This window comes from Protomyctophum parallelum (genome assembly GCF_964188405.1).
Source record: "Protomyctophum parallelum genome assembly, chromosome: 11".
Lineage (NCBI taxonomy): Eukaryota > Metazoa > Chordata > Actinopteri > Myctophiformes > Myctophidae > Protomyctophum > Protomyctophum parallelum.
In genome coordinates, this window is record NC_139707.1 from 34,710,416 (window position 1) to 34,736,510 (window position 26,095).

At 43.4% G+C, this 26,095-nt stretch overlaps 2 protein-coding genes across 3 annotated transcripts in view; both read right to left on the reverse strand.

The window, feature by feature from the left end:
• LOC310866975 (tudor domain-containing protein 1-like) overlaps positions 1–4,536 on the reverse strand; it is a gene marked incomplete at its 5' end in the record, with an annotated part of 32,939 nt that extends 28,403 nt beyond the window's left edge. Inside the window, 2 exons of the mRNA XM_083776769.1 lie at positions 809–929; positions 4,443–4,536. Of these exons, the coding sequence (XP_083632895.1) occupies positions 809–929; positions 4,443–4,536 (215 nt within the window). The remainder of the gene's footprint in view (positions 1–808; positions 930–4,442) is intronic.
• A 3,354-nt stretch (positions 4,537–7,890) lies between these two features.
• ubxn4 (UBX domain protein 4) lies at positions 7,891–26,014 on the reverse strand. Of its 2 annotated transcripts, XM_083776565.1 has the most exons (14): positions 25,723–26,014; positions 24,696–24,795; positions 24,143–24,171; positions 23,450–23,568; positions 22,590–22,782; positions 19,673–19,808; positions 18,261–18,315; positions 16,701–16,865; positions 15,153–15,227; positions 14,571–14,698; positions 13,839–13,941; positions 11,304–11,435; positions 9,402–9,625; positions 7,891–8,612 (listed from the first exon to the last, which is right to left on the reverse strand). In XM_083776565.1, the coding sequence occupies exons 1-14, from the start codon at positions 25,802–25,804 to the stop codon at positions 8,474–8,476; spliced, it is 1,680 nt and encodes a 559-aa protein (XP_083632691.1). In that variant the 5' UTR covers positions 25,805–26,014; the 3' UTR covers positions 7,891–8,473. The 2 variants fall into 2 exon arrangements, with proteins under 2 accessions (XP_083632691.1, XP_083632692.1); XM_083776566.1 differs by lacking the exon at positions 15,153–15,227 and having other exon boundaries at positions 7,896–8,612; positions 25,723–26,013.
• Positions 26,015–26,095: the final 81 nt, after the last annotated feature.

Below are 26,095 nucleotides of genomic sequence, written 5' to 3' on the forward strand. Positions count from 1 at the left end.
ACCATACTAAACGGGCATAGAGCCCCGCTCTCCGATGGACGCCGCGCATGGGACCGGACCTCGGTCTTATTCAAAAAAATATTTGTGGACCTTCATCATTTCTAGTTGAGGACCCCTGCTGTACATAGCAGCAAGAACCCCCAAAAGAGGTTCCCATCCTGAAGGGTAAAAACACCAAAAGGGGTTTCCCGTCCTAAATGGGTTATATCTTTATTCTTTTAACTATAGAGCCCTGACGTCAAATTTTAAAAACAATTCTTCTAAATCCTGACAGTTTTCTGAAATACCATGTTCATCAGTGGTGCTCAATATTTCATGTCAAAGACCCCAAGAATAATATGTAATTGGCTACGAGCACCATCTAAAAATACGTTGTTCCTCCCTCAGAAGCAAAGATTTGAGTTAAAAACATAGGCTCAGGCCCAGGCCGTAGCGTAACGGTCTGGGCACCGGACTGGTAATCCAGTCGCAGTGTGCCGCGGGTTCGACTCCCGGACCCGACACGGCCTTTACTGCATGTCATCCCCCCATCTCTCTCCCGTTTCCTGTCAGCCTACTGTCTGTCCCTTCAAAAATCAATAAAAGGCGTAAGCCGCAAAAAAAAAAAAAAAAAAAAAAAAAAAAAAACATAGGCTCTGAAATAATATTCAAAGATTTTGTGCCAGCATTTTCACGATTTTTCAAAAATAGCAGACCTACAAGTTCATAGCGCGGCACTCGGTGCCGCGCTATGAGCTTGTAGATCTGCTATTTTTCAACAGCTTAAGTATAACATAATGCTTCAAAACACCAAAAGTGGTTCCCTTACGTGTCAGCGGCTGGGTCAGCGGTGCTGACCCAGCACACGTGTCTGTGTGCTGGCCAGTCTTGTGTCTGACAGTGGATGGAGCAGTAGAAGGCCTTCCTGCAGCGCACACAGCGGAAGTTCCCTGTTAGGACCACAGTGACCGCAGAGCTTCATTTAGACTACTGTCATGCAATAAAGGCTCATTCATAGTCTGGATTTTCGGTGGTGAGCTGACCACTGGAGTTGAAATAACGTTGAGCGGTGGGGAGTAAAAACAGAGAGAGGGGCTGGAGCGGTGGCGTCATGTTGTAGTTCGGTGGACCTAACCACCGACAATCCAGACAATGTATGAGCCTTTAAAAAAAATCAAGCACAGGGGCTGTGATGATTACAACATTCGGGGTGCATACTTAGGGCCGATTAATACTCCTATTTTACCGTTGTTTCGGCGCTGTAGTGCCGAAATGATTTCGGCTCGTGAGAATTTTTCAGTAGCACCGAAGAGCCGACTTTAGGACGGTACCCCCCCCCCCCCCCCCCCCGCCGAACCTCAAATGACGTCACATTGTAGGCCGAACCGACTTTTATTCGGCTCTAAAATAGGAGTATGAAATGAATCTTAGTTTAGACTAGTCATTGGTTAGACATGGGTTAAGGTTAGGTTTAGGTCTCAGGTTCAGGTTCATTTATTAGTTTGTCCCCGTGGGGCGATTTGGTTTACAGCAAGGCATAACACAGGCAGGTAACATGAAACACAAAAACACAGCAAAGGCACATAGTACACATAGAACATTTAAAACAGGATGGCAGTTCAAGGTATCAGTGTAACATTATAATTCATAACTTTTCCAGAAAGTTGTATAAAAATAAGTAAAAAAAAACTATTAATACAGATACAATTTATCTCCTCCTATCGGCATTTAGAGCCTTGATAGCTACAGGCACGAAGGAGAACTTATACCTGTTGCTTTTGGCCCCTGGAACTTTTAGGCGAATGCCAGAGGGAAGCAGCTTGAACTCAGAGCTGAGGGGATGGGGAGTTGTCCGTAAAAATGGACTTGGCTTTAGGTCTGCTGCCCCATGGGAGGTTAGGTTTAGGGTGAGGGTTTGAGATAGGTTGTAGTTGTAGGACTAATGACTGGTATAACCAAATGACTTGTCTAAACCAAAAACTGTCTAAACTAAGTACTGCACGATTAATTGTTACAAATATTTTTTGATTAACGACTTCATTGTGTTGTTGTGTTGGCATTAAACATTATTTTTCCAAACACAGCTTTGAAAAATAGTCATATATTACAAATATTACATCATGTAATATATTGGGAGATGACAGTGACTTACCTCGCTTACTGCAATAGTTGCACAATAAGTTCACTTCTGGGAGCTGTGAAGGGGAGAACATTTTATGAAGATATAAATAGTGGAGGTCAGAATAGAACAAACTGATTAAGATACAACAGTGGTTCTCAAACGTTATACGTATATTACCCATAACTGAGTATACAAAATGAACCCAAATATGGTTCCATTTGTATACTCACAGGGTTACAGACCTGTAAGGGTCCATTTCTAACCCCCCAAGGAACCCTGAGGGTTCTCTTTCACTTTGCAGAGATAACATGCTTATTTTAGTGATGGTCCAGCGTGAACCGGATACGTACTGATGAATGATGATCATTGGTCCCTGAATTTGCACCACCTGCAACCAAGAAAAACAACAGTTTTAGGATAAAGCATTTTGGACTGAAGTCGATAAAAAAAAAGGCTTCTAAACTAAAAAAAAATCTGATAAACCCATGTTTCTATGTCAGTGGTGCTCAACCTTTTTCATGTCAAGGACCCCCAGAATTATCTCTATTGGGCCACGGACATACATCTCAAAATATGTAGTTCCAGGGACCCCCCCAGAAGCAAATATTTTTTCGCTCTGAAATATATATATTCAAAGATTGCATCACATTTTCACGACTTTAAAAAAATAGCAGACCTACAAGCTCGTAGCGAGCCACTCTGTGTTGCGCTGAGCTTGTAGATCTGCTATTTTTCAATAGCTAAAGTAGAACAGAATGCTTAAAGATGGAGTGCCACCATTTTTTTCCACCCTAAAACATGATCATCAGGTATTATTACAATATAAGGGGGAAGAACTTTTTCCAAAAAGTGTACAGTATTTGTTAAAATCATGCTTTTATGTGGACACGCCCACCAGTTCATTAAGTATGCCTGGTCTGCCTGGTGGGTGGTGATCCACCTGAACTGAAGCCGCACCCACAGCTGTAGTTGTATGATAAAGGGGGAGGGGTTAGGGGAGGGGCTGATAGTGTGGTGTCACTATATTACTGTTTACTTCATTGGCCCGTTTGACTGTCAAGGGTTCAGCCTCCAGGAAGAAACCCTAAATACAAAGTTAATACACCATTGCACATAAAAACAACTCCAGGGTGTCTAATGAAGTACTGTCACCTCATAGACACATGACAAACTGGAAAAATACAAAAATTGTGGCACTCCATCTTTATAACACCAAAAGGGGTTCCCGCCCAAAATGGGTTAAGAATAAGTGGGTAATGATTTCAGTGGAATTGTAGGGTTATTATTTTTCCTCAAGCCTAAAAATATTTTTTAGTTCAACACTAGGGGCGTCAGGAATCTCCAAATCCATTCATGTGACTTTTGATTTCAACATTTCAAGGTCAAAACGTTTTTTTTTTTTTTTAATCACACTGGTGAAAAAGACATATATAGACAGACATAAGACATATATAATAATAATAATTAGTATTTGTAACGCACTTTACAAAAGTAGAAATATTGGTGGCTTCTTGCAGGTGACGAAACTCAAGCTGTCGGTTTTAAAGTACCACGCTGCCATTTAGTGGCTGTTCTATTAACTGCAGTGTGGACTTTACCTCAAACAGCAGATTGATAAGTCACTGAATATTGTATTTTAGCAGGATTGTTGACAGTACATGTAGGATTATGATAACGTGTAGGGCCTGCAAATGATGATCATTTTCTTAGCGGTTATGCCATCTATATAAATGTAGAAATTGTCTCTGTCGGGTGAAAACCTCATATGTCCATGTCAACTGTTACTTTTAAGGATTCAAATAAAATAAAATGAAAGCAGCAGAACTACAAGCTCAAAATGTTTCGAGCTTGTGGATCTGCTACTTTTGAGTGACGCTGTACTACTATGTTCAAGTGGGGGCATTAATTTACTAAAGAAATAATAAACAAATATGGAGACAAGAGGTTTCTGACCGACAGCAACGATACAGTAGGGCCTCCATGTGGGCCCCCTGGGCACTGGCCCCATCTGAAAATGCCCCCCTCCCCATCTGAAAATATGTTGTTCCAGGGACCCCCCCAGAAGCAAAGATTTGAGTTACAAACATTCTCTAAAAGAATATATATATATATATATATCCAAAGATTTGCACTACATTTTCACGATTTTTCAAAAATAGCAGACCGACAAGCTCATTGCGCGGCACCGTAGATCTGCTATTTTTCAATAGCTAAAGCGTAACATAATGCTTAAAACACCAAAAGGGGTTCCCGCCCCCAAAAATGGGGTCAAAATAGCAAGTTTTACTACGTAGTGTAGTGGAAAAGGAGCTGAAAGTGTCAGAAGCGGTGGTAGGCCTACCTGTTCCTCCCGGAGAGGCCGGGGTGACTGGAGCAGTGGTGCTGGGCTTCCTCAGAGGCAGGTTGGGACCGACCACCGTGCTGGGACCGTTCATGGTTTCAAACTTTCAATCTACAAAAGAAAAAAAAAAAGAAGTAATACATTCATCAATAATCATCGTACTGTAAAGTGTAAAGCTAACAGTGTTGTGTGCTGAAGAATAGCAGACCCCACAAGCTAGCTAAGCTCACAATCCGTCATGGATGGTCTTTTTTTGATTGATTGAAATATTTATTAACAGTTTGCAGAATGACAGTACATTTCAAGAACAAACTCAATACAAAGACTGTTAACTGTGAGTGGACGACCCAATTAAGCATTGCACTTGTTTACAAGAGGGTCCACATTGTTCAATTCATCAAAACATTTAGAGACGTACAAATAGACAGAAGTGTCTATTTGTATAGACAAAGAACAGAACAGGAATTCATCATAAAAGGTAAAAAGGGAAAAGAAACATACAATGGGGGGAAAAGGGGGGGGGGTACTGCTATTTCCACAGTGGTTCTCAATATTCTTTCATGTCAAGGACCCCCAAATGTATTTGGCCGCTGAACTCCAGAAGCAAAGATTTTGGTTAAATGTTTTCAATTTAAAATGTATCAAAAATAGCATATGTACAAGCTCATATACCATGGCACGAAGTGACATGCTATGAGCTTGTATATCTGCTATTTTGGAATATTTTCACAGTATAAAATAAATATGGTTAAAATGATTGTGACCAGAATAGATGATGGTCTAGACTGCAGCTTATGTAATTAATTTGGCGATCCTTGGCTTGCAAGTTTGAGAACAACGTTCATAATCCTCATCATTGATGATCCATTAAAAAAAAACCTTTCTGCCGGTTTTGATTCATTTTCACACTTTTCTGTTCTATTCATGTTAAGCCCAGTGGCTAAGACAGCTGCAGCTCATTAAATTAATTAGCCGGCTATTAAAGTTCCCGAACGGTTGTTTCAATCCATGACATTTTTTTATAAAATACATGTTTGTCAAGAAATACGCTAATAGAATATAAAATTGCAAGCCTGTGACTGGCTCTGCTTGCCTAACCGATCTACAACGTTTCACTAGTCATTTTTACATTAAAAAGTAGACCTACAAAGTTAATTTATCAGCGGTTGTATAACTTGTATTAGTTTTATTTTTACCTACTGTATAAACACTGGTTCAGGTCGAATTAAGCGTCAATCAGTGAAGTTCGGCTACAGTGTAGCCGCTACACTACTCGTTCACAATCTCCTTTAGATATAAATGTTCCATACATTTCCCATGGCTAGAAATACAGAAGTACAAAACCCTTTTCAAATTCCCTGAGTTACTGAATCAATCTCTCTCCATATTGACGAACAATAACACCTTTTAAAAGTTGGGGGGACAAAATGTGAAATCAAACGCAACGGCTATGATGGTGGCTGCTATTAAAATCACCATGCCCATGCCGGCCAGGCCTCTTTTTAATTAAGAGTTACACTCAGAGATGCATATAATGACATAAATCCAAGACAGTCAGATGGAATAACATTAGAAAGGCATATTAACTCGTGTCTGACGACAGTGAGGAATGATTTAGGAACAATAAATTAGTTTTTTTTACCAGTGAGTCCACGTGCGTCTTGGTGGTGCAGAAGTATGGTCTGGTAGTGGTAGAGGACCCGGATGGAGGGACCACACAGGTGTCACACGTTAGTGCATGATTGCATAATGTTTGCACTGCAAGCCTAACTGCACCAACACCACAGACCAGGGGTTCTCAACGGTTTTGGCCGGGGACCCCCGAAAAACCTTTGGCAATGTCTCGAGACCCCCCCCCCCCCCTCCCGCCCGACGCCAATATAAATTGACTAGTACAATAACCTTAATAATAGAGACGATACACCATAAATAAATACTGAAACCAGATATAATCATTCATTAGGGAGGTGTTTGCATGTACTATGCGTATTGTGTACTATTGTGTAAACTCTTAATTTCCATTTTCCAGCCATTCAGTTGCAAAGAAAAAAGGTTTATTTATTTTTAATTTATTTGGGGACCCCCAAAATAATTTGGCGGACCCCCAGAAGGCTCCCAGTTCAATTCTGGGCTCCCCCAGAGTTAGGTGCGATTCATACTCCTATTTTAGAGCCGAATAAAAGTCGTTTCGTCTCTGCAGATCCTACAGTGTGACGTCATTTGAGGTAATAATTTCGGCACTACAGCGGTAAAATAGGAGTATGTATCGGCACTTAGTGTTGACTGTCCTTGAGCAAGACAGACACTGAACCTCTCATTGCTCCTGATGAGCAGGTCGGTGCCTTGAATGGTTTCCTCTGCCATCGGTGAATGAATGTGTGTGAGTGGGTGAATGAATGTGTGTGTGAGTGGGTGAATGAATGCGTGGGTGAGTGGGTGAATAAATGTAATGCACAATCTATGTTAAGCGCCTTGCATAAAGGAATGCACCATTTACCATTCAGAAGGCATTTTTAAGAAACGGCCTCAGGTCTAAAGCCCTGACCACTCACCTTGGGTCCAAACGGTTGCACGGAGTTAACGCTAAAACCGCCTTGACCCTTTGGCGTGGTTGGTTAGGGTTAAGTTCTGTCAATCACACACAACTGAACAGAAAACAATCCATGCATGCACCCACTGTCAAAGTTTTGACACAAGTCAAAAGTTTATTGAAAAAACAGGTCGCTTTAATTCTCATCATTTAATTAATGAGAGCAGTAACAGTGGTCGCCCATTTTCAACTACAGTAGTAGAAACATTCCACTGCCAAACATGGCCGGATGCCAGGAGGGTGGGTGGGCCAACTCCTGATGTCAGGAGGGTGGACCTAACCTCCTGATGTCAGGAGGGTCGGGCCTGACCTCCTGATGTCAGGAGGGTCGGGCCTAACCTCCTGATGCCAGGAGGGTGGGCCTAACCTCCTGATACCAGGAGGGTGGGCCTAACCTCCTGATGCCAGGAGGGTGGGCCTAACCTCCTGATGCCAGGAGGGTGGGCCTAACCTCCTGATACCAGGAGGGTCGGGCCAAACCTCCTGATGCCTTGAGGGTGGGCCTAACCTCCTGATACCAGGAGGGTCGGGCCAAACCTCCTGATGCCATGAGGGTGGGCCTAACCTCCTGATACCAGGAGGGTCGGGCCAAACCTCCTGATGCCAGGAGGGTGGGCCTAACCTCCTGATGCCATGAGGTTGGGCCTAACCTCCTGATGCCAGGAGGGTGGGCCTAACCTCCTGATGCCATGAGGGTGGGCCTAACCTCCTGATGCCAGGAGGGTGGGCCTAACCTCCTGATGCCAGGAGGGTGGGCCTAACCTCCTGATGCCAGGAGGGTGGGCCTAACCTCCTGATGCCATGAGGGTGGGCCTAACCTCCTGATGCCAGGAGGGTCGGGCCAAACCTCCTGATACCAGGAGGGTCGGGCCAAACCTCCTGATGCCATGAGGGTGGGCCTAACTCCTTAGCTAGAAAACAAAACGGTTAAACTGACTGGCCCTCCTTCTACCAGAAGATCCCTCACATACGTACGTTTTCATTAAAGAGCGTTTTTAATACATCTCTGGAGTTACTGATATATTAAATAAAAAACACAAAAAAAAAATCTTCTTTTCAATGTTAAATAGAATCATCTGAATGAACCGAACCGGCAGCCACAATATCTGCTGAAAACTCCCAAACTTCAGCCTTTTATAGAAAGCTTTCAGCCTTCGGCGACTGCCGTCTAAAGAGACAGAATTTCAGTTCAAAGCTCATTGTATTATTATTATTATTATTATTTAATCGTTTTTACTATAATTTTAACCCATGCAAGGGAGGAGGAGCAGGAGCACAGGCCTTGGACAGAGATAGAGAGAGAAAACAATAGCCCTATAAAAACAGCACAACTCTTCGGTTATACTGCCGCAACACTCAAAGTCAACGCTGGGGGGAAAGGGGAGGTGGGGGTAGGGGGGGAGCAGGGGTAGAAAGACAGGCTTCATTCAATGCGCTACTACTACATCTGTTGGGTGGAGTTGCCGTTCCAAGTGTTGTTCTCGTCCTCGCTGTCTTCGCTTGTGCGTAACCGGTGGATTTTGCCGTCCTTCTTGAAGTCGTCTGGCCGGTTCTCCAGAGTGCGCTTGCGTAGAGTTTCTCTGAGCAAAAGGGAGGGAAAGGGGGGAAAAGAGGCAGGAATAATTACAAGAAGCAACACAACTTTTGACTGAAAGTGTATTCTATCGCTAGTTTGACCTCTTCAATCTTAACCCATTCTGGGCGGGAACCCCATTTGGTGTTTTAAGCTTAATGTTATACTTTAGCTATTGAAAAATAGCAGATCTACGAGCTTGTAGGTCTGCTATTTTTTTTAAATCATGAAAATGTAGTAATAATAAAATAATAATAGCTCAGATTTATATAGCGCTTTTCTAAATACCCAAAGCGCTTTACATATTAAGAAAAAAGATCAAAGCTAAAAACATAACAGATACAGGGTTAAAAAGATAAAAGGATAAACGAGACCTCAACTGGGGAAGGCTATTCTGAAAAACTTTGAATATATATTCTTTCAGAGCGAACGTTTTTAACTCAAATCTTTGCTTCTGGGGAGGGTCCCTGGAACTACATATTTTGAGATGGGGGTCCGTGGCCCAATAGAGATAATTCTGGGGGTCCTTGACATGAAAATGTTTGAGAACCACTGACACAGAAACATGGGTTTTTCAGAAAACTGTTTAGAAGACATTTGTAGAATCGTTCCAAGGTCTAAATGGGTTAAATTAACTACCGGTAATAACAAAAAATAGGCAATCTATAAGCTCACAACGTTGTGAGTTTGTAGATCACCCAATTTCAGTGGATGACGTGCTTTCCGTAGAAGACATGCCGGCTTCTATGGAATCCAAATGAACTGTGATCCGACCATGAGGTTCAACATTATTTACCTCTGTGGTTCTTCAGAGCTGGCTGCTGACGAGCCGGGCCTGGGGTGAGCGTTGTTGGGCCGCTGGGGGCCCGCTGGGGGCCCGGGGGGGCTGGCGAACAGGAACCCACTGAGGAACCTCCACACGGCCAGCAGGGGGTAGAGGATGTGTCCCAGTAAGGCCCAGAACCCGGCAGAACCTCCTCCAGTGGACTGGATCACTGTGTTGTTGGGGCGGCCCGTCTGCTACGGGGGGTGAAATAAAAGTAAGAGGTATCAGAACCACATTTGTAACTAGGGCTGTGAATCTTTGAGTGTCCCACGATTCGATTCCGATTCAAAATCAATTTTTTCGATTCAACTCAAAAATTAAACCCATTCTGACCTGAGATCAGATTAAAAAAAAGTCTTCTACATCCTGACAGTTTTCATTCTGACCTGAGATCAGATTAAAAAAATGTCTTTCTATGTCAGTCGCTCTTCGATTTTTCAAAAATAGCAGACCTACAAGCTTGTAGCGCGCCAGCTTGTAGATCTGCTATTTCTCAATAGCTAAAGCATAACATAGTGCTAACACCAAAATGGGTTCCCGTAAAATAAAAAAAATCTAAAGCTTTTTTTTTCCAGATTCAAAACTATTCTCTATTCAAAATGATTCTCGATTCAATACTACAATACAATACAGCTGTGCTGAACTGAAGTGACTGTAGTACTGACTACAGTAACTTAAAATGACTGAAGACATGATGTTTACTGTGATTAGGGTGAGCTTACATTTCATATCACAAACACCATGTACTGTAAGCAGAAAAAGAAAAAGAAAACTATTTTTGGATGAATCGATTTTGAATCGTTCATAACGGGAATCGCGATTCTAATTCGAATCGATTTTTTTGACACCCCTATTTGTAACCACATTCAATAAAGTAAAAGTGAAAATAACACTTTGTAATAATAAATAAACACACCGAAACATGGAACTTTCCTCTTTTTATCATAGCAGATATAATTTATCTGATTTAGAAGGCATTTTTGCAATAACCCTCAGCTCTTAATGGGTAAAGTAGCGAGGCGGGGTGTGGGTTCCTCTACTTACAGGCAGCAGCACTATGGAGGCACTGGGGGCCAGTTCCTCTACTTACAGGCAGCAGCACTATGGAGGCACTGGGGGCCAGTTCCTCTACTTACAGGCAGCAGCACTATGGAGGCACTGGGGGCCAGTTCCTCTACTTACAGGCAGCAGCACTATGGAGGCACTGGGGGCCAGTTCCTCTACTTACAGGCAGCAGCACTATGGAGGCACTGGGGGCCAGTTCCTCTACTTACAGGCAGCAGCACTATGGAGGCACTGGGGGCCAGTTCCTCTACTTACAGGCAGCAGCACTATGGAGGCACTGGGGGCCAGTTCCTCTATTTACAGGCAGCAGCACTATGGAGGCACTGGGGGCCAGTTCCTCTACTTACAGGCAGCAGCACTATGGAGGCACTGGGGGCCAGTTCCTCTACTTACAGACAGCAGCACTATGGAGGCACTGGGGGCCAGTTCCTCTACTTACAGGCAGCAGCACTATGGAGGCACTGGGGGCCAGTTCCTCTACTTACAGACAGCAGCACTATGGAGGCACTGGGGGCCAGTTCCTCTACTTACAGGCAGCAGCACTATGGAGGCACTGGGGGCCAGTTCCTCTACTTACAGACAGCAGCACTATGGAGGCACTGGGGGCCAGTTCCTCTACTTACAGGCAGCAGCACTATGGAGGCACTGGGGGCCAGTTCCTCTACTTACAGGCAGCAGCACTATGGAGGCACTGGGGGCCAGTTCCTCTACTTACAGGCAGCAGCACTATGGAGGCACTGGGGGCCAGTTCCTCTACTTACAGACAGCAGCACTATGGAGGCACTGGGGGCCAGTTCCTCTACTTACAGGCAGGAGCACTATGGAGGCACTGGGGGCCAGTTCCAGCTCCAGGAGGGTCTTGTCCAGGTCCTCTCCCGTGAACTCCCTCCGGGGGAACATGGTGGCCAGGGAGAAGTTACCGTAGCGGTTCCCAACTTCCTGGAAGAGGACAAGACGCATTCAGGAGGAGCAGGGGATAAAAACGGTAAGTAAGTAGGTCTTATTGTCGGTATCAGCCGTTACAACCATAGACTGTAAAAAAAATATGGACAAAGCGTTCGCCGTGTCTGATATGGACATAAAATGAAGCCAGTCAGTCCTTGTATTGTAAATCGCCATCTTTCTAGATCCGTTTGGGTCCAGCTGGCCATTGGCTGGACCAGACAACGAGGCGGGACTTCCCCCCTTCTTCTTAGTTGGTTTTTATTTTGACTGAACGGGGGGTGGCTCCCGTTCATAGACTGTAATATAACGCATCAAGGTAAAACATGTAATCTACAGAGAGGAAGAAATAAGATATTTCTTTAGATGTTTTTTGAATATTGGCAAGGATACTGAGGATTTAAGTGAAGCATCTAGGGAGTTCCATAGATGAGGGCCTCTAAATTTGATGAGCTTGATTTATGAGCTTATAGCTCCTGAGGGCATAAGCTCATATGCAGAGTTGGCGATGACCCAGAGCATGCTCATGTCTGTGTGTGGTCTAAAGGAGAGAGCTCTACCGACTGAGCTACTCAACAAAATACATGTTGTATGGTGGACAGATATTGTACACCCCCATTGGCTGTTAAACAAACATGGCAGTGGTTTATAATTCCCACTTTAAAACAATCTACAAATATTTTGCTCTCCAAAGTTTACCGTCATTACTAATTATGCGGCTGTTTCAATTCACAAAGCAGAACACTAAGCTGCTAAGTTTCATCAATGAAGATCAAACTGTAAACCCAGAATTTATTTAAATGAATGGAATGCAATGTTTCTGTATGCTAGATTATGTTAATAGAATATAACTAATACATCCCATTCTGCAGTGGTTAGCGGTAGTATTCCCTGCTCTTCCATAGTTTGAGACAATTAGACAGAGTGGTCGAGTAGGGCCACTCTGTTGCCATGTGCCATGTTTTTATTTTCTAGATCGTCAGTGTGCCATATCAACATCAATTCATTTTAATGAAACCACGTGAAAAATTTCAACATATTTTGCTTGTCCACAAATATAAAGTTTTTCCTTCTTTTTAAATATTTTCTTTCACGTTGTTATAATGATCATAAGGTCACATTCACACCAGAGAGCTTTGCTGCGATTAAAATGAATCCTGCTGCGCATTTTCAGAAAGTACACTTTGAAGGCTCATTCGAATCCTAATACGTATCAAAAATGGGGGTTTCTCTTTGCTTCCAATCGCACTTGATCGAAATGAGGACGAGTACATTAATCAATTTCTTAAGAAAACACATAAAAACACTGCAGCGTATTATAGCCTACAGAATATTCTGTCTGTGCGTGCCGTAAACATGGAGTACTGTCACTGTGTGGGGACTGGGGAGTAGGGACTTTCATCTCGATAAACTTGTAAACATTTTGCGCTGCTGTCTGTTATATCAGTGCGCTCAGCGCTGTGCCTCCATGCCCAAAAGAACAGTGTGTGGCTGCATGCGTATAGTGAGAGAGAGAGAGAGAGAGAGAGAGAGAGAGGGGGGTCCAGTCCCAGACGGCACGACACATGCACGTTATGAGGTATAATTTTATCACCATAGATTTCACTGTGTAGGCTAGTTTATGAATGGAACACATTGATAAAGGTCCCCGCTGCTGTGTTTCCAATTGCTGCGGATGATAGTGTGAAGGCAAACCGCAGCAAATTAAATATGCAAGAATCCCAATTTCTCCGCCCATACGCATTGAATCTACTGAAGTATTAGGTGGGAATGTGACCTTAGAGTCAGGGCAATAACATAGTTCAGTTTTAATGAATGTAGAATGCAGGATGTAATTTACACACAAATGTGAGGGACTTTTAAATAGTTTATTTAAAACCAAAAATACTCTCTCACACACTTGCCAGTGTGTCAGTGATCACCCTCCTTTGTGCCAATGTTGGCACTGGTGCCTAAGGCTGTCTACCCCTGGGGTAATCAGCATTTACCTTATCTGGAGAAACTGATCTTTTACACCATTTAATTGGTATAAATGTCAATCAGAGAATATAGTAGAACATGATTTGGCATTTTTGTGACAGGCCTAAACCTTCTCCCCTTCCTCCCCACACACAGGAACAGTTTTGACTTAGTTTTGACATAATAATAATTTTGGAAATATTAAAATGTGCAACATTTCACAAGATCAGCATCGGTATCGGACATATCGTATCAGCCGATCATGAGATCGTTATCGGTCCCAAAAAACCTGACCGGAGCATCCCTAGTTGACAGTGTCAATAAAGTCACTTGAAGCAGCTGACAGTAGTTGGAAGAGACAACAGACATTCTTTTAGATTTTAAATATTTAAATATGTGAATAAGAAACCTTTCTGCCGAATAAGTGCTTTGTTGTTGTACCTGAACAGCAAACTGCCTGGCCTCCTGTAGTCTGCTCTCTGAGGGAAACTGGTTGGTGAAGGAAGAACCGTCTGGGAGTCGAAACTGTATCCTCGCTATGGCACTGTGAGAGCACAACAAACACAATGCATTATTATATGACAAATTGTGAATGAACTCTGAATGTAATCAGCACCTCTACCAGAATGTTTCATTTGTTGTGGTTGAAAGGAATCATTGAGACAGCATTATTTTTATTGTATGTAGCAATATCCCTATGCTGCTGGTTTATGTATTGTATTGTCTTTCTTGTTTTTGTATCTATGGTTGTCTGGATATGTTGAGTATGAACCAAGACAAATTCCTATCAACTTGTTGACATGGCAATACATTAAATTATTGAATCTTTTTGAAAAGGTGGGCCCAAAACAAACAATGCACAATGCTACAAAATGTGTGCTTGTTACTTTAATATATTTCGTCTCTATTGGGTTGAAACCTCATATGTAAAACAAAAAAGAAAAAGAAAAGAAGTAACAGATCTACAATCTCAAAAAGCACCACGTTTCGAGTTTCTGGATCTGCTACTTTTGATGCTTTTGTGGGATGCTGTAATAGTATGATCAACTGGGGGCATTCATTTACGAAAAAAACACAGAAAGTTAAAATATGGAGATAAGGTTTCTGCCCCGACAATGACAATAATTTGCATCACTGTATGACATTACTGTCCTTCATGTGTCTCCTACGTACCTCCTCTCCCTGACCTTGGCCTCCTTCCTGGCCTCCATCTCGGCCTGCTTGGCCTGTAGCGCTGCCTGCCTGCTAGCCTCCAGATCCTCCTGGTTCTTGGCATAGCGGACGGCTCTGTCAGCGCGGTCCTGCAGAGGAACAGGAAGGGGAAGCCTTTATCGCATGGGTTCCCAAAGTGGGGTCCGGGGGGTCCTGGGGACCCTCGGGGACCCCTGGGGGCCGGGGACCCCTGGGGAACCCTAGGGGTACTTGAGCTCAATTAGAGATAGTCGGGAGATAACGGGTCCATTTGGTTCCATTTGTAAACTCTCAGAGTTAAATTAACAGTGGTTTTAGAATATAAATTGGGGTACCAGAGATAGAAATTCCATTAAATAGGGGGTCCGTAGCATAATGCGTGTGAAACTGGGGGTCCATGAAATTACTATGTTTCGGAATCACTCCCTTATCGGGGTCACTGGCATATGTTTTCAAGTGGCCTAATAAATGTTGATTTGGTGGTCCTTGACATGAAAAAGTTTGGGAACCAGTGCTTTATCGGCCTGTTTGACACGGTCCCTGGCGGCCTTTATATTTATTTACCAAAGCGATCTGCTGGGTGACGGCAGATGGAACCTCCTGGTTCTTGGCATAGCGAACGGCTCTTTCAGCGCGGTCCTGCAGAGGAACAGGGAGGGGAAGCCTTTATCGCATGGGTTCCCAAAGTGGGGTTCGGGGACCCCCGGGGACCCCTGGGGGTACTTGAGCTCAATTAGAGATAGTTATGGCTCTGTAACTCTGAGAGTGTACAAATGGAACCAAATGGTACCAGAGATAGAAATGCCATTAAATAGGGGGTCCGTAGCATAATACATGTGAAACTGGGGGTCCATGAAATTACTATGTTTCGGAATCACTGCTAGAGACATAAAAATCCTCCCTTAACATATGCCAGTGTCACTGGCATAATATATTTTCAAATGGGGGGTCCGTGGCCAAAATAAATGTTGATTTGGGGGTCCTTGACACGAAAAAGTTTGGGAACCACTGCTTTATCGGCCATAGACATAGAAAGGTCTTCTTCGGCTCTGGGGCGTCTGTGTCTTGTGTCGCCATTTCAGGGAAGGTAAGCTTCCGCATCCCATCACAGAAGAGGACGTCCGGTAGGCCAATCAGAGGTAATGTAAATGTTTGTTTTCTCCTTTTAATTTAATTGATATACGTCCCGGAAAAGACGCGTTGTGATTGGCTAGTAGTTGAGTGGCGGCGTGCCTTCCGTACGTCCGCACTCCCACGTGACTTCCGCCTTCCAGGCTGCAATACAATGCACTGCAGCGGCAGCGAATGAGGCATCTAGGTTTTTATATCTATGGTATCCAAGCCACCAAGCATGTTATTTCATCATCAGCTAAACAGCTGGCGGCGGCCATAGCCGAGTGGTTATTGAGCCCACCTGGGAAGTTATTTTTTAAAGCAAACATTTTAACTAAAATCTTTGCTTCTGGGGGTCCCAGGGAAAAATATATATTTTGAGATGGGTGTCGGCGGTCCAAATACATATAATGTTGGAGGGGGCGTCCTTGACATGAAAACGTTTCAGCACCACTGATATAGAAACATAGGATTCAAAAGACATTTTGGCCCCAGGTCTTATTGGGGTTACTGCCAGAAAAGGGCTGTGCAATTTACACACTACTCCTCTAGTCTAGAAGGTGGTGTGGATATAATTATTTACCAGAACGATCTGCTGTTTGACCCGGTCCCTGGCAGCCTTTATGTTTATTTACCAGAGCGATCTGCTGTTTGACCCGGTCCCTGGCAGCCTTTATGTTTATTTACCAGAGCGATCTGCTGTTTGACCCGGTCCCTGGCAGCCTTTATGTTTATTTACCAGAGCGATCTGCTGTTTGACCCGGTCCCTGGCGGCCTTTATGTTTATTTACCAGAGCGATCTGCTGTTTGACCCGGTCCCTGGCGGCCTTTATGTTTATTTACCAGAGCGATCTGCTGTTTGACCCGGTCCCTGGCAGCCTTTATGTTTATTTACCAGAGCGATCTGCTGTTTGACCCGGTCCCTGGCGGCCTTTATGTTTATTTACCAGAGCGATCTGCTGTTTGACCCGGTCCCTGGCAGCCTTTATGTTTATTTACCAGAGCGATCTGCTGTTTGACCCGGTCCCTGGCGGCCTTCTCCTCGGCCTTGTCTCGGTTCCTCTCGTCCATGAGCCGCTTGGTCTTGTCGTCCTCCTGTTTCCTCTTGTAGTCCACCATGTCCTTCCCCACCTTCCTGCGCTCCATCTCCCTCTTGATCTGCTCCTGAATCACACACACACACACACACACACACACACACACACACACAGGACAATGAGCACAGCGGCCATCATGGAATCAGTGCTGCAGCAGGCCAGGGGTTCTCAACGTCTTCTTTATTTTTTTATCCCACGATTTTGTAACCCATTTTTCACCCCTGTGTGTCAATCATCTAATGTGATCCTGGGCTCTACACACCCTCCGCCAACCTAGTCCCCATATATGGGGGACAAGGGGAGAGCAACGGACTTGAACTCATGCTTCCTTCATGTCTGAGTGTCCAAGTTGCTCCTTTACACCTGACAAGGGGGAGTTTCCCTGGTTGGACGTAGCACGTGGAAGGAACACGTTATTCCAACCAGTTCCTTTCCCCTCTATCAGGCTGGCCAGGGGGAGGCAGTTTTTATTTATAATTTTTTACAAATACGTCAACTTAAAATCGTTTCATATAAGTCCAAAAATAAACAAGCTGTCTCAGCGTTATTGTCAGGGAGGTGTCTCTGTATCGTTTGCGACACTCATGTCACTCATGTTTCTAGCGAAAATGTAACTAATTCAGTAGCAGTATAACATTAGCGTTTTCTCTCAGTCAGTTGATTCGTCATATCCATATGAGTGAAACGGCCGGGATGACAATGTTTAACAGTTAAACAGTTCTTATATGAGGCAATCTAAAATCCCCCTATGGGGATTACAATGCAAATAAAAAGTACGGTACGTGAACCCGTGGATTTGCGCCCTCTACCGATATTGACGTCAGACTTCTGTGCTCTATAGCGTGTGGATCTGCCATTTCTGCTATGTTTGGAAAATGTCAACATGGAAACAATCATACAAACAAGCAATCATCTCTAAAAACAAATGTGATTATCAAAAACAAAAAAAAATGTTTTTCTCAAATCATTGCAATTATCTCAAATAATTGCAATTAGGAGATTATGTAACCAGTAAGACGCCCTGAGGGCGAGAAAAGGGCAAGGTCGCGTGCACGCATCCGCCTGGGTGACGGCAGATGGCAGACTGCTGGCCATGTATGGAGTGTACAGGGTTTGATGAGGTCAGATCAACATATAGACTGTCAGAACAACAGGAAGGACGGGGTGGGGAAGGATCAACATATGGAATGTCAGAACAGAATGTGTTCCATTGTTAAGACTCGTTTGTTTTTAAGTGGTGCAACCACTCCAAGGAACAGCAATGTCCGTGTTCACCTATGCCTGTGTTCACCTACTGTATGTGTCTGTGTTGGTTAATGAGCACCAGTATATGACTATGAGTACCAGTAGGGGCGCTGTTGTGCCAGAAACAGAGAGAGGGATAGTGCTGCACTGTTGCCTGCTAATGAGAGAGAGAGAGAGAGAGAGAGAGGCAGTGGAAAATACTCATGCTCAACCTCACCTCTTCCTCTTCTTTCTTCTTCTGGTCTCGTCTGTCCTCCAGTTGCTTCGTTAACCTGGACAGTGGGTGGTATAGACAAGGTGTCAAGTGACTGATGATAGGTTCGTATGTAGTCTACCTATAATCCTAGATTAACATTTTATCTGCATTTTGATGTATTACCTTGTTGTGTTTACCTTCATTACTGTAAATCGCTCCCATTTTGACCTGAGATCAGATTCTAAAAATGTCTTCTATACATCCTGACAGTTTTCTGAAAAAGCCATGTTTCTATGTCAGTCGTTCTTCGATTTAAAAAAAATAGCAGACCTACAAGCTCGTAGCGCGCCACTCGGTGGCACGCTATGAGCTTGTAGATCTGCTATTTTTCAATAGCTAAAGCATAACATGATGCTAACACCAAAAGGAGTTCCTGCCCCAAATGGGTTAAGAGCGTCTGCAATTATGCCTAAATTGTAAAAAGACTGGTTCCATAACAAATGTAGACGTTAACCTGAACAGCGGTATATAGAGGGCATGCGCATGCATAAAGTGAATGGGAAATCGAGTGGCAAAGTGACTTGGCAAAGTGAATTTAATGTTGTTTAACATCATTTAATGCAATCAGATTGACTTTTTCTGTTTGGATGTATGGGGCTATCAAGGCCAGAAAGTAGTTTTTTGCCACTCAGTAGGCATTCCCGGCTTTCCCGCATAACTTCCGGGTATGATGATGATGTCACGCACATACCCTCTATAGACAATGTCCATAACGTGGACCCACATTGGGTCCAGAACCCCTGGCTAATCAGACAAATATGCCTTAAAACATTATACTTCTATACCTCTACAACTAAAATAAAATAATAAAAACACCTTCATTATTATATTTCTTTCATAAATAGAGAATCTTTCACTCCAGCCCTATGGAATGTATGGAATGCACGTGCTAATAAATAAAAAAACGTAATACTTCCTACGGTTAATATGAGCATCAAAGCAATATTTTAAATACTTTTTATTAGCATGTGCAGTCCATAGGGCTGGACGGCACATGGACAATTACGACCTCAACTTGTGACAGGAGCAGTTCCTATTGAGTGAAAGATTCTCTATTTATGAAAGAAATAAAATATTTAAGGTGTTTTTAATTTTTTTTTTTTTTTTTTTTTTTAGTTATAGAGGGCACGTAAAATGTTTTATGGCATATTAGTCTTATTAGCCAGGGATCCTTTTAAGGGTGTGAAAATGAGTACACAAGAGATCATCTCAAGAGTCTTTGACCTCGTCAGATACACAAAGTAAAACAAAAGGCAAATGTTGAATTAGGACAAATTGGACAATAATAGTGTCATGTCCCATAGCTGGCCAAATGATAATTGAGCTTTGATGTGCATGTGTGTGTGTGTGTGTGTGTGTGTGTGTGTTCCTACCGGTCCACCTTGGCCTCGAGGTTTTCCCCAGGCTGAGAACTGTTGGACGTGGCCTGATCTGATGAAGCGCTCTGGTCCTCACCAGATGCTGCCGCTCCTGAACTGCTACCTTCATCTACTGACCTGGTCAAGGGTTCTGCAGACAGAGAATAGAACCTTTTATTTTAGAATCCCTGCATACGTATGTCGTTTCAAAACAGAGCTATTTGAATAAGACAACAAACCAAAAGATTAGAAACACTTTTCTGGGTCCACCAAGTGTGTGTGTGTGTGTGTGTGTGTGTGTATGTATGTATGTATGTATGTATGTATGTATGTATGTATGTATGTGTGTGTGTGTGTGGGGGCCGGGGGGGGGGGGTTCCAGACCCCCAGGAACGCGCCCAGGGCGCCGGTTCCGATGTGCCGCCCCGCGTCCGAAATGGTTGAGAAATGACAGTTACCGTGCGGCAGTCCTTCTACTGTACCGTCACTGTACTGTAGACCTATTGGCACACCCGAAAGCATCATATATACAGTTAATATGTGCGTGTGTGTTTGTGTGTGCGTTAGGTTGCGCACAGGTGGTGAATAAAACCATGTTGTTTTCGTGCTCAGACACACCCACCCACCCAGACACACCCACCCACCCAGCCACCCACACACATAGCTCCATAAGGGAGTGGTTGCACCACTTAAAAAAATAACAAAGATTCAAAGTGAAAGTAAACTTCAGGGAACATTCTAGAGGAAGTGTTACAAAAAAAGAACAAAGATTCAAAGTGAAAGTAAACTTCAGGGAACATTCTAGAGGAGGAATGTGTTAACACATGGCTGATCTTTCTGTCTTGAGTGTTTGTAGCTTCACTCGGAGACAAAAATGGCTTTCCAGGAGTTTTGCCTGTCCCGTGTGCCGTGACATATTTAAACATCCTGTCGTCCTGTAATCATTACAGGACGACGTTACAGTGTAATGTAGCCACGGCTTCAGTAAAGCCTGTCTGCAGGAATGGCTTTTTTTTATTGATTGAAATATGTATTAACAGTTTGCAGAATTACAGTACATTTCAAGCACAAACTCAATACAAAGACTGTTAACTGTGAGTGGACGACCCAATTAAGCATTACACTTGTTTACAAGAGGGTCCACCTTGTTCAATTCATCAAAACATTTAGAGACGTACAAATAGACACTTCCATATAGTCAAAGAACAGAACGGGAATTAATCATAAAGGAGGTAAAAAGGGAAAAGAAACATATACAGTGAGGGGAAAAGGGGTGGGCGGTGGGGGGGATTCAGATTTTACGGAGGCCAGTTTCAAATTGCTGACAAGGAAATAAGAAATGATTTATTGTCCACACTGCCAGATGTTTAATACGAAATGTTACCTTTACCTCACCCACACACACAGAGTATCTCTGCCTCTAATAATTGATTTTTCCTAAACGAGCTGAATGAACATTTCTGAAGATGCAGTTTAGAACTGAGTTCTTTCTGAGGCCTTTCTAGTTTCTGTGTGGAGTTTGCATGTTCTCCCCGTGTCCCCTAGGGTAGGTACCCTCACAAAAAACATGCAGTAATCCTGATCTCTAAACTGCCTCCCCCTGGCCAGCCGGGGCGCCTGATGGAGGGGAAAGGAACTGGTTGGAATAACGTGTTCCTTCCAAGCGCTACGTCCAACCAGGGAAACTCCCCCCTGCCAGGTGTAAAGGAGCAACTTGGACACTAATGCATGAAGGAAGCATGAGTTAAGTCCCTTGCTCTCCCCAGGTTGGTGGAGGGTGTGTAGAGCCCAGGATCACATTAGATAATTGACATGGGGTGAAAAATGGGTTACAAAATCGTGGGATAAAAATAATATATATATTAAAAAAAAGAACTGAGTTCTAAACTGCATCTTCAGAAATGTTTTAACAGACAGCGAGAGAAGGTGCTGGAACGTGCCACAGACACTTTCATTACATAAATGACCAAACCGAACACCCTGGCCTGTACATGCCACAGCTGCCATAAGCAACCAACCACACTAATAACATTTAGATGGTGTGAACTGTGAAAGGTCATGATACATACTGTAGACACATGATCTGACACAAATTGATTACATTTATTCCATGATCAAGAAGGCAGGCTTTTTATTTAGCTCAATTGTAAAGAACTTCAGCCCGTCGCAGAAAACCCAGGGTAGAAGAGGACAGTCTAAAGCTTTAATACATAACACTAATGCCATTAAAACTGTTTAGTATGTAATCTCTTTTTCCCACTCAACAATTTATTAAAATAATATTACATGGCTTGGTTGAATGCATGATTCTGATTTGTAAATGGCTTAATTCAGCGGTGAGTTATCTCATCATAATGACCGTTCCGCTGTATAACAGACCTCTGCCTAATCAAACCCTCTGAGCACCAGCTGCGCCCCGCTTGATTTACTGCCGTTTCCAACATGACAGCCATGTAAAAACACACACACACACACACACACACACACACACACACTAGTGACACACAATGTCATTTGCAGCTAAACATTTCTCTCAAAAATGTTTTTGAAAACATTTTTGAGCTAGAAATAGACGAAGCAGGACCCGAAAATTGATTCTATTTGATCAACTCACTTCCTTGTTTTCCGACAGTGCTGCAGCCCTGCAGCTGGCCAGACGCAGCCAGCGTGAACTTATGGAATACTTTTTTTTGTTGTGTTTTGGGTCAATGTATTAATTTATGTTAGGTGACCATGTAATAAGCGGGATAATATCTAGGCTAGGTGGTCATTGTCGGGATACTGTATAATTCACCTTCGCCTCGGTGGTTAAACTCCACCTATAGCCAGATATTATCCCTTACGTAAATGACAAGGATTGGACGATATGCAGAATCAATCGATAATGGCATCAGATTCGATCAAATCCTTTCAATGGCTTTTCTCGACTGACCTTTTGGTGTGGCTGGAGTTGAAGCAGGCTGTGCGTGTTCCGCTGGTTCCTCGGTGGTGAGCTCCATAGGAGCAGAGATGGGCTCTGGTGGAGCTGGGCCCAGGGCTGGTTCTGTGGGTACACCGACAGACGGACTGGCCTCCATCGGAACTTCGGGCTCTGATCCCACTCCCTGCATCTGCAGAGAGTGCATCTGTCAAGACAATAGAACAGGAATAGTGTGAAAGAGAGTACCAACATAACAGGAGCGGATGCGTCGCAGAACAACTTTTAGGCCTGACGAGAATGTATTCAGAAAGAATATATAATATTCAAAGATTTGTGCCGCATTTTCACGATTAAAAAAAAATAGCAGACCTACAAGCTAGTAGCGCGCCACTCGGTGGCGCGTTATGAGCTTGTAGATCTGCTATTTTTCAATAGCTAAAGTATAACATAATGCTTAGTTAAAACACCAAAAGGGGTTCCTGCCCAGAATGGGTTAAGACGTCTTGATCCATCAAAACCGGGAAATTTTAGATATTCGAGTTGGGCTATTAAAAAACAGCAGATGTACAAGCTCATGACGCGTCACTTTGTGCCATTGCTATGAGTTTGTACATCTGCTATTTTTGAGGAAAAACAATTACATCTTGAAAGTGTTTTTTAACACAAATCTTCTCTTCTGGGGGGGGGGCACAAAACAAGGTGGTCTCATTCAGCAGTATGCTCCCACCTAGGGTACATCAGTTAATCAAAGTAATCGTTACTCAAATAAAAATATATTTTAAAAATAAAAAGATATGATTAATTGAAAAAGACATTGATAAAAAAATAATCAAGAAAATAATTGATAGTTGCAGCCCTATTCCCCTCCTTACCTGTTTGACTTTGTCCAGTCTGTTTGTGAGTTCCTCTGCAGACACGCTGCCAGCAATGACCTCGAGGGGAATTCCATTCTCTCCGATGAAAAAGCAGGACGGTATGCAGACAACCGGGTCTTCACACAGTGGGACGTTAAGGCGCAACAACTCACATTTACACATCATTACACATACATTTTCAGTTTGAAAAAAGTAACATTTGTTGCGTAGCAATTGTGGTGGTTCGTTCATAGCCTCTGCCTGATGACCAAAAAAGCCTTTAGTATCCGCTCACGGCCAAGGGGGGAATTCCCCTTTAGGCTAGTGGTTAAGATGTTCGCTTTCCACGCAGGAGACCCGTGTTCGAATCGCGGGCTATAGACGTGAACAAGCTCGATGGAGCACCATGCACTGATATGGAGCACCATGCACTGATATAGACACATAGGTATTTCAGCAAACTGTCAGGATTTAGAAGACATTTAAATGTCGACGTCAGGCGGCAGGCCAACATGAGCACTTTGTCGCCATTCAATGTCATCCGACAGGAGATCAGTCCTCAGGATTTTGATATCCTCGAGACATTTGTATTTTATTTGGTCATAAATCTTCACAGCATATTCTGGAGCCATCATCACATACATCACATACATACTAATAATAATACCAACATTACAAACTGTACAGCATGGAGTTCATGGAAAAGGATACAGATCTGGGAGAACTGCACACACGTCTCACTGTGAGGAAACACAAGAACATCACAAGGTCAATACATATCTTAATAATGCACACATCCAAAGTTACTGTCAAAGAACTCTACGAAGCCATCTACGAAATCTATGAAAAAGTTGAATCTGCAACACAATTTTATACGAATACAGGGTTTGACACTAAGGCACTTTCTGGGGCTGTGTGATAAAAAATGTCATACCTTACTTTTATTTTACATTCCACAGACCAGAGGACAGAACGCTTTGGCCACGTTAATAAGGTGTTTAGGCAGATATCTCATGTTGCCGTTTACAGATGCGGTTGCGTCCCCCTCTCAAACGAGCACTTGCACAGTCAGCCGTGCAACCAGAAAGCAAACTCCACCTGCCTGAATGTTTTATTTACCTGCCAGGGGCAGGTGGGCTACCCTTAGTGTCAACACCTGCAGTACAGTTAGTATGTAGTTGGGGGGTCAGTGCATCTCTCTCTCAGCTAAGGGGTACTTGGCTTGAAAAAAACGTTGAAGAGCCCTCCCTGTATTACACATCACCTCTTGGCGTCCACTTTGATCGCCACACAAGTCTGTGCAGCTTCCAGGACTGTGTCGTCCTCCCAGCTGGACATGAGCTGTGCAGACTGGTCATCGTCACCTTCAGAGAGTGAGACATTTGTAGTGATGAGTCATTAATAGTCATCATGTATGCCCCACTGCCTGATCATGTGATGTGGTGACGACGGTTTGACAGACTACACTGAAAATAAGACACCAACGTGTGAATTATATGTCCCTTTTGTTTTAATCGTCGGTGAAACTGGTGTTGCAGAGAGATTGGTGTCCTGTCAAATGCATCGCCTCCAGAGGTCGCAGTTTTGCATTTTCGCAGCAGGGGAACGTGGTTTTTAATAAGGAACTGACATCAACGTCAATGTTTGTATACTATAGAATGGGCTCTCGTGCTACATTAATACAGTATTACTACAAATGTATTCGTGTACGGTTTCATTCCGAAGGTTTGTAAACTGAATTGGGAAAACATGTCACAATTTTAGACTGTACCCACCACAGCAATTGTTGTGGTGGGTACAGTCTAACATTTTAGGCTATAGTTTATGTGTCAGTTGCTAAAATCATCTCAGTCATCACACCTTTCTCCACGGGGATTTCAGCGAAACAGCGTAATCAGGTAGCCTATCATAATCACACACATATTCAGATGAGATAGGTGACTGACCACAGCGTCCGTGTAACGTCCACAAATGTTGGCTAACGTACGTTAGCTGACAGCAGCAGCGCAAATAACTGCCGTGTTTACAATACACGACAGACAACTATACCAATTCTAAAAGCCCATAATAATTTATTAAAAACATGTATTTGTATGTTTACCTGAGAGGTGGAATAATGTTCCCCTTATCTATTGTGTTACAATGACGTTACCTGTCTCAACCGGGGTAGCTAATATGGCTAGCTGGCTACCTACTTGACACAGCAGCTATAATAGTCATCTATAGCTAGCTAATAGCTAACCTACACAGATAGATAGATACTAGATAGATATATAGATCTATATATATACCTGTTATAACAACGACGAAGATGAATGTCTGTTGCTTGGCGGAGGCAATGGCAGCGGGGATGGACCCCTGGAACCAACGCATCTTGGTAGAAAGGCTGTCCTGTGTTGCGTTGTGTTGTTTTTTTGTGTAACGCTGCTGGTCACTGTTGTTGACTGTTGACCAGTTGCATCAATATCCTTAAGCCGAGTCAGTTTGCTGTTGTTGGAACTAAATAGCCCCTATACCTACTCACTGCTGTCTACTCTATACTCTAGTCTCTCTATTACACCACCGGTGTCAAGGGAGCTAGGTCTAGGCAGCGTCTAGTGAGCTAATCTAGGGCAGCGTCTAGTGAACAGATCTAATGAACAGATTTAAGGCTTCCGGTGGACG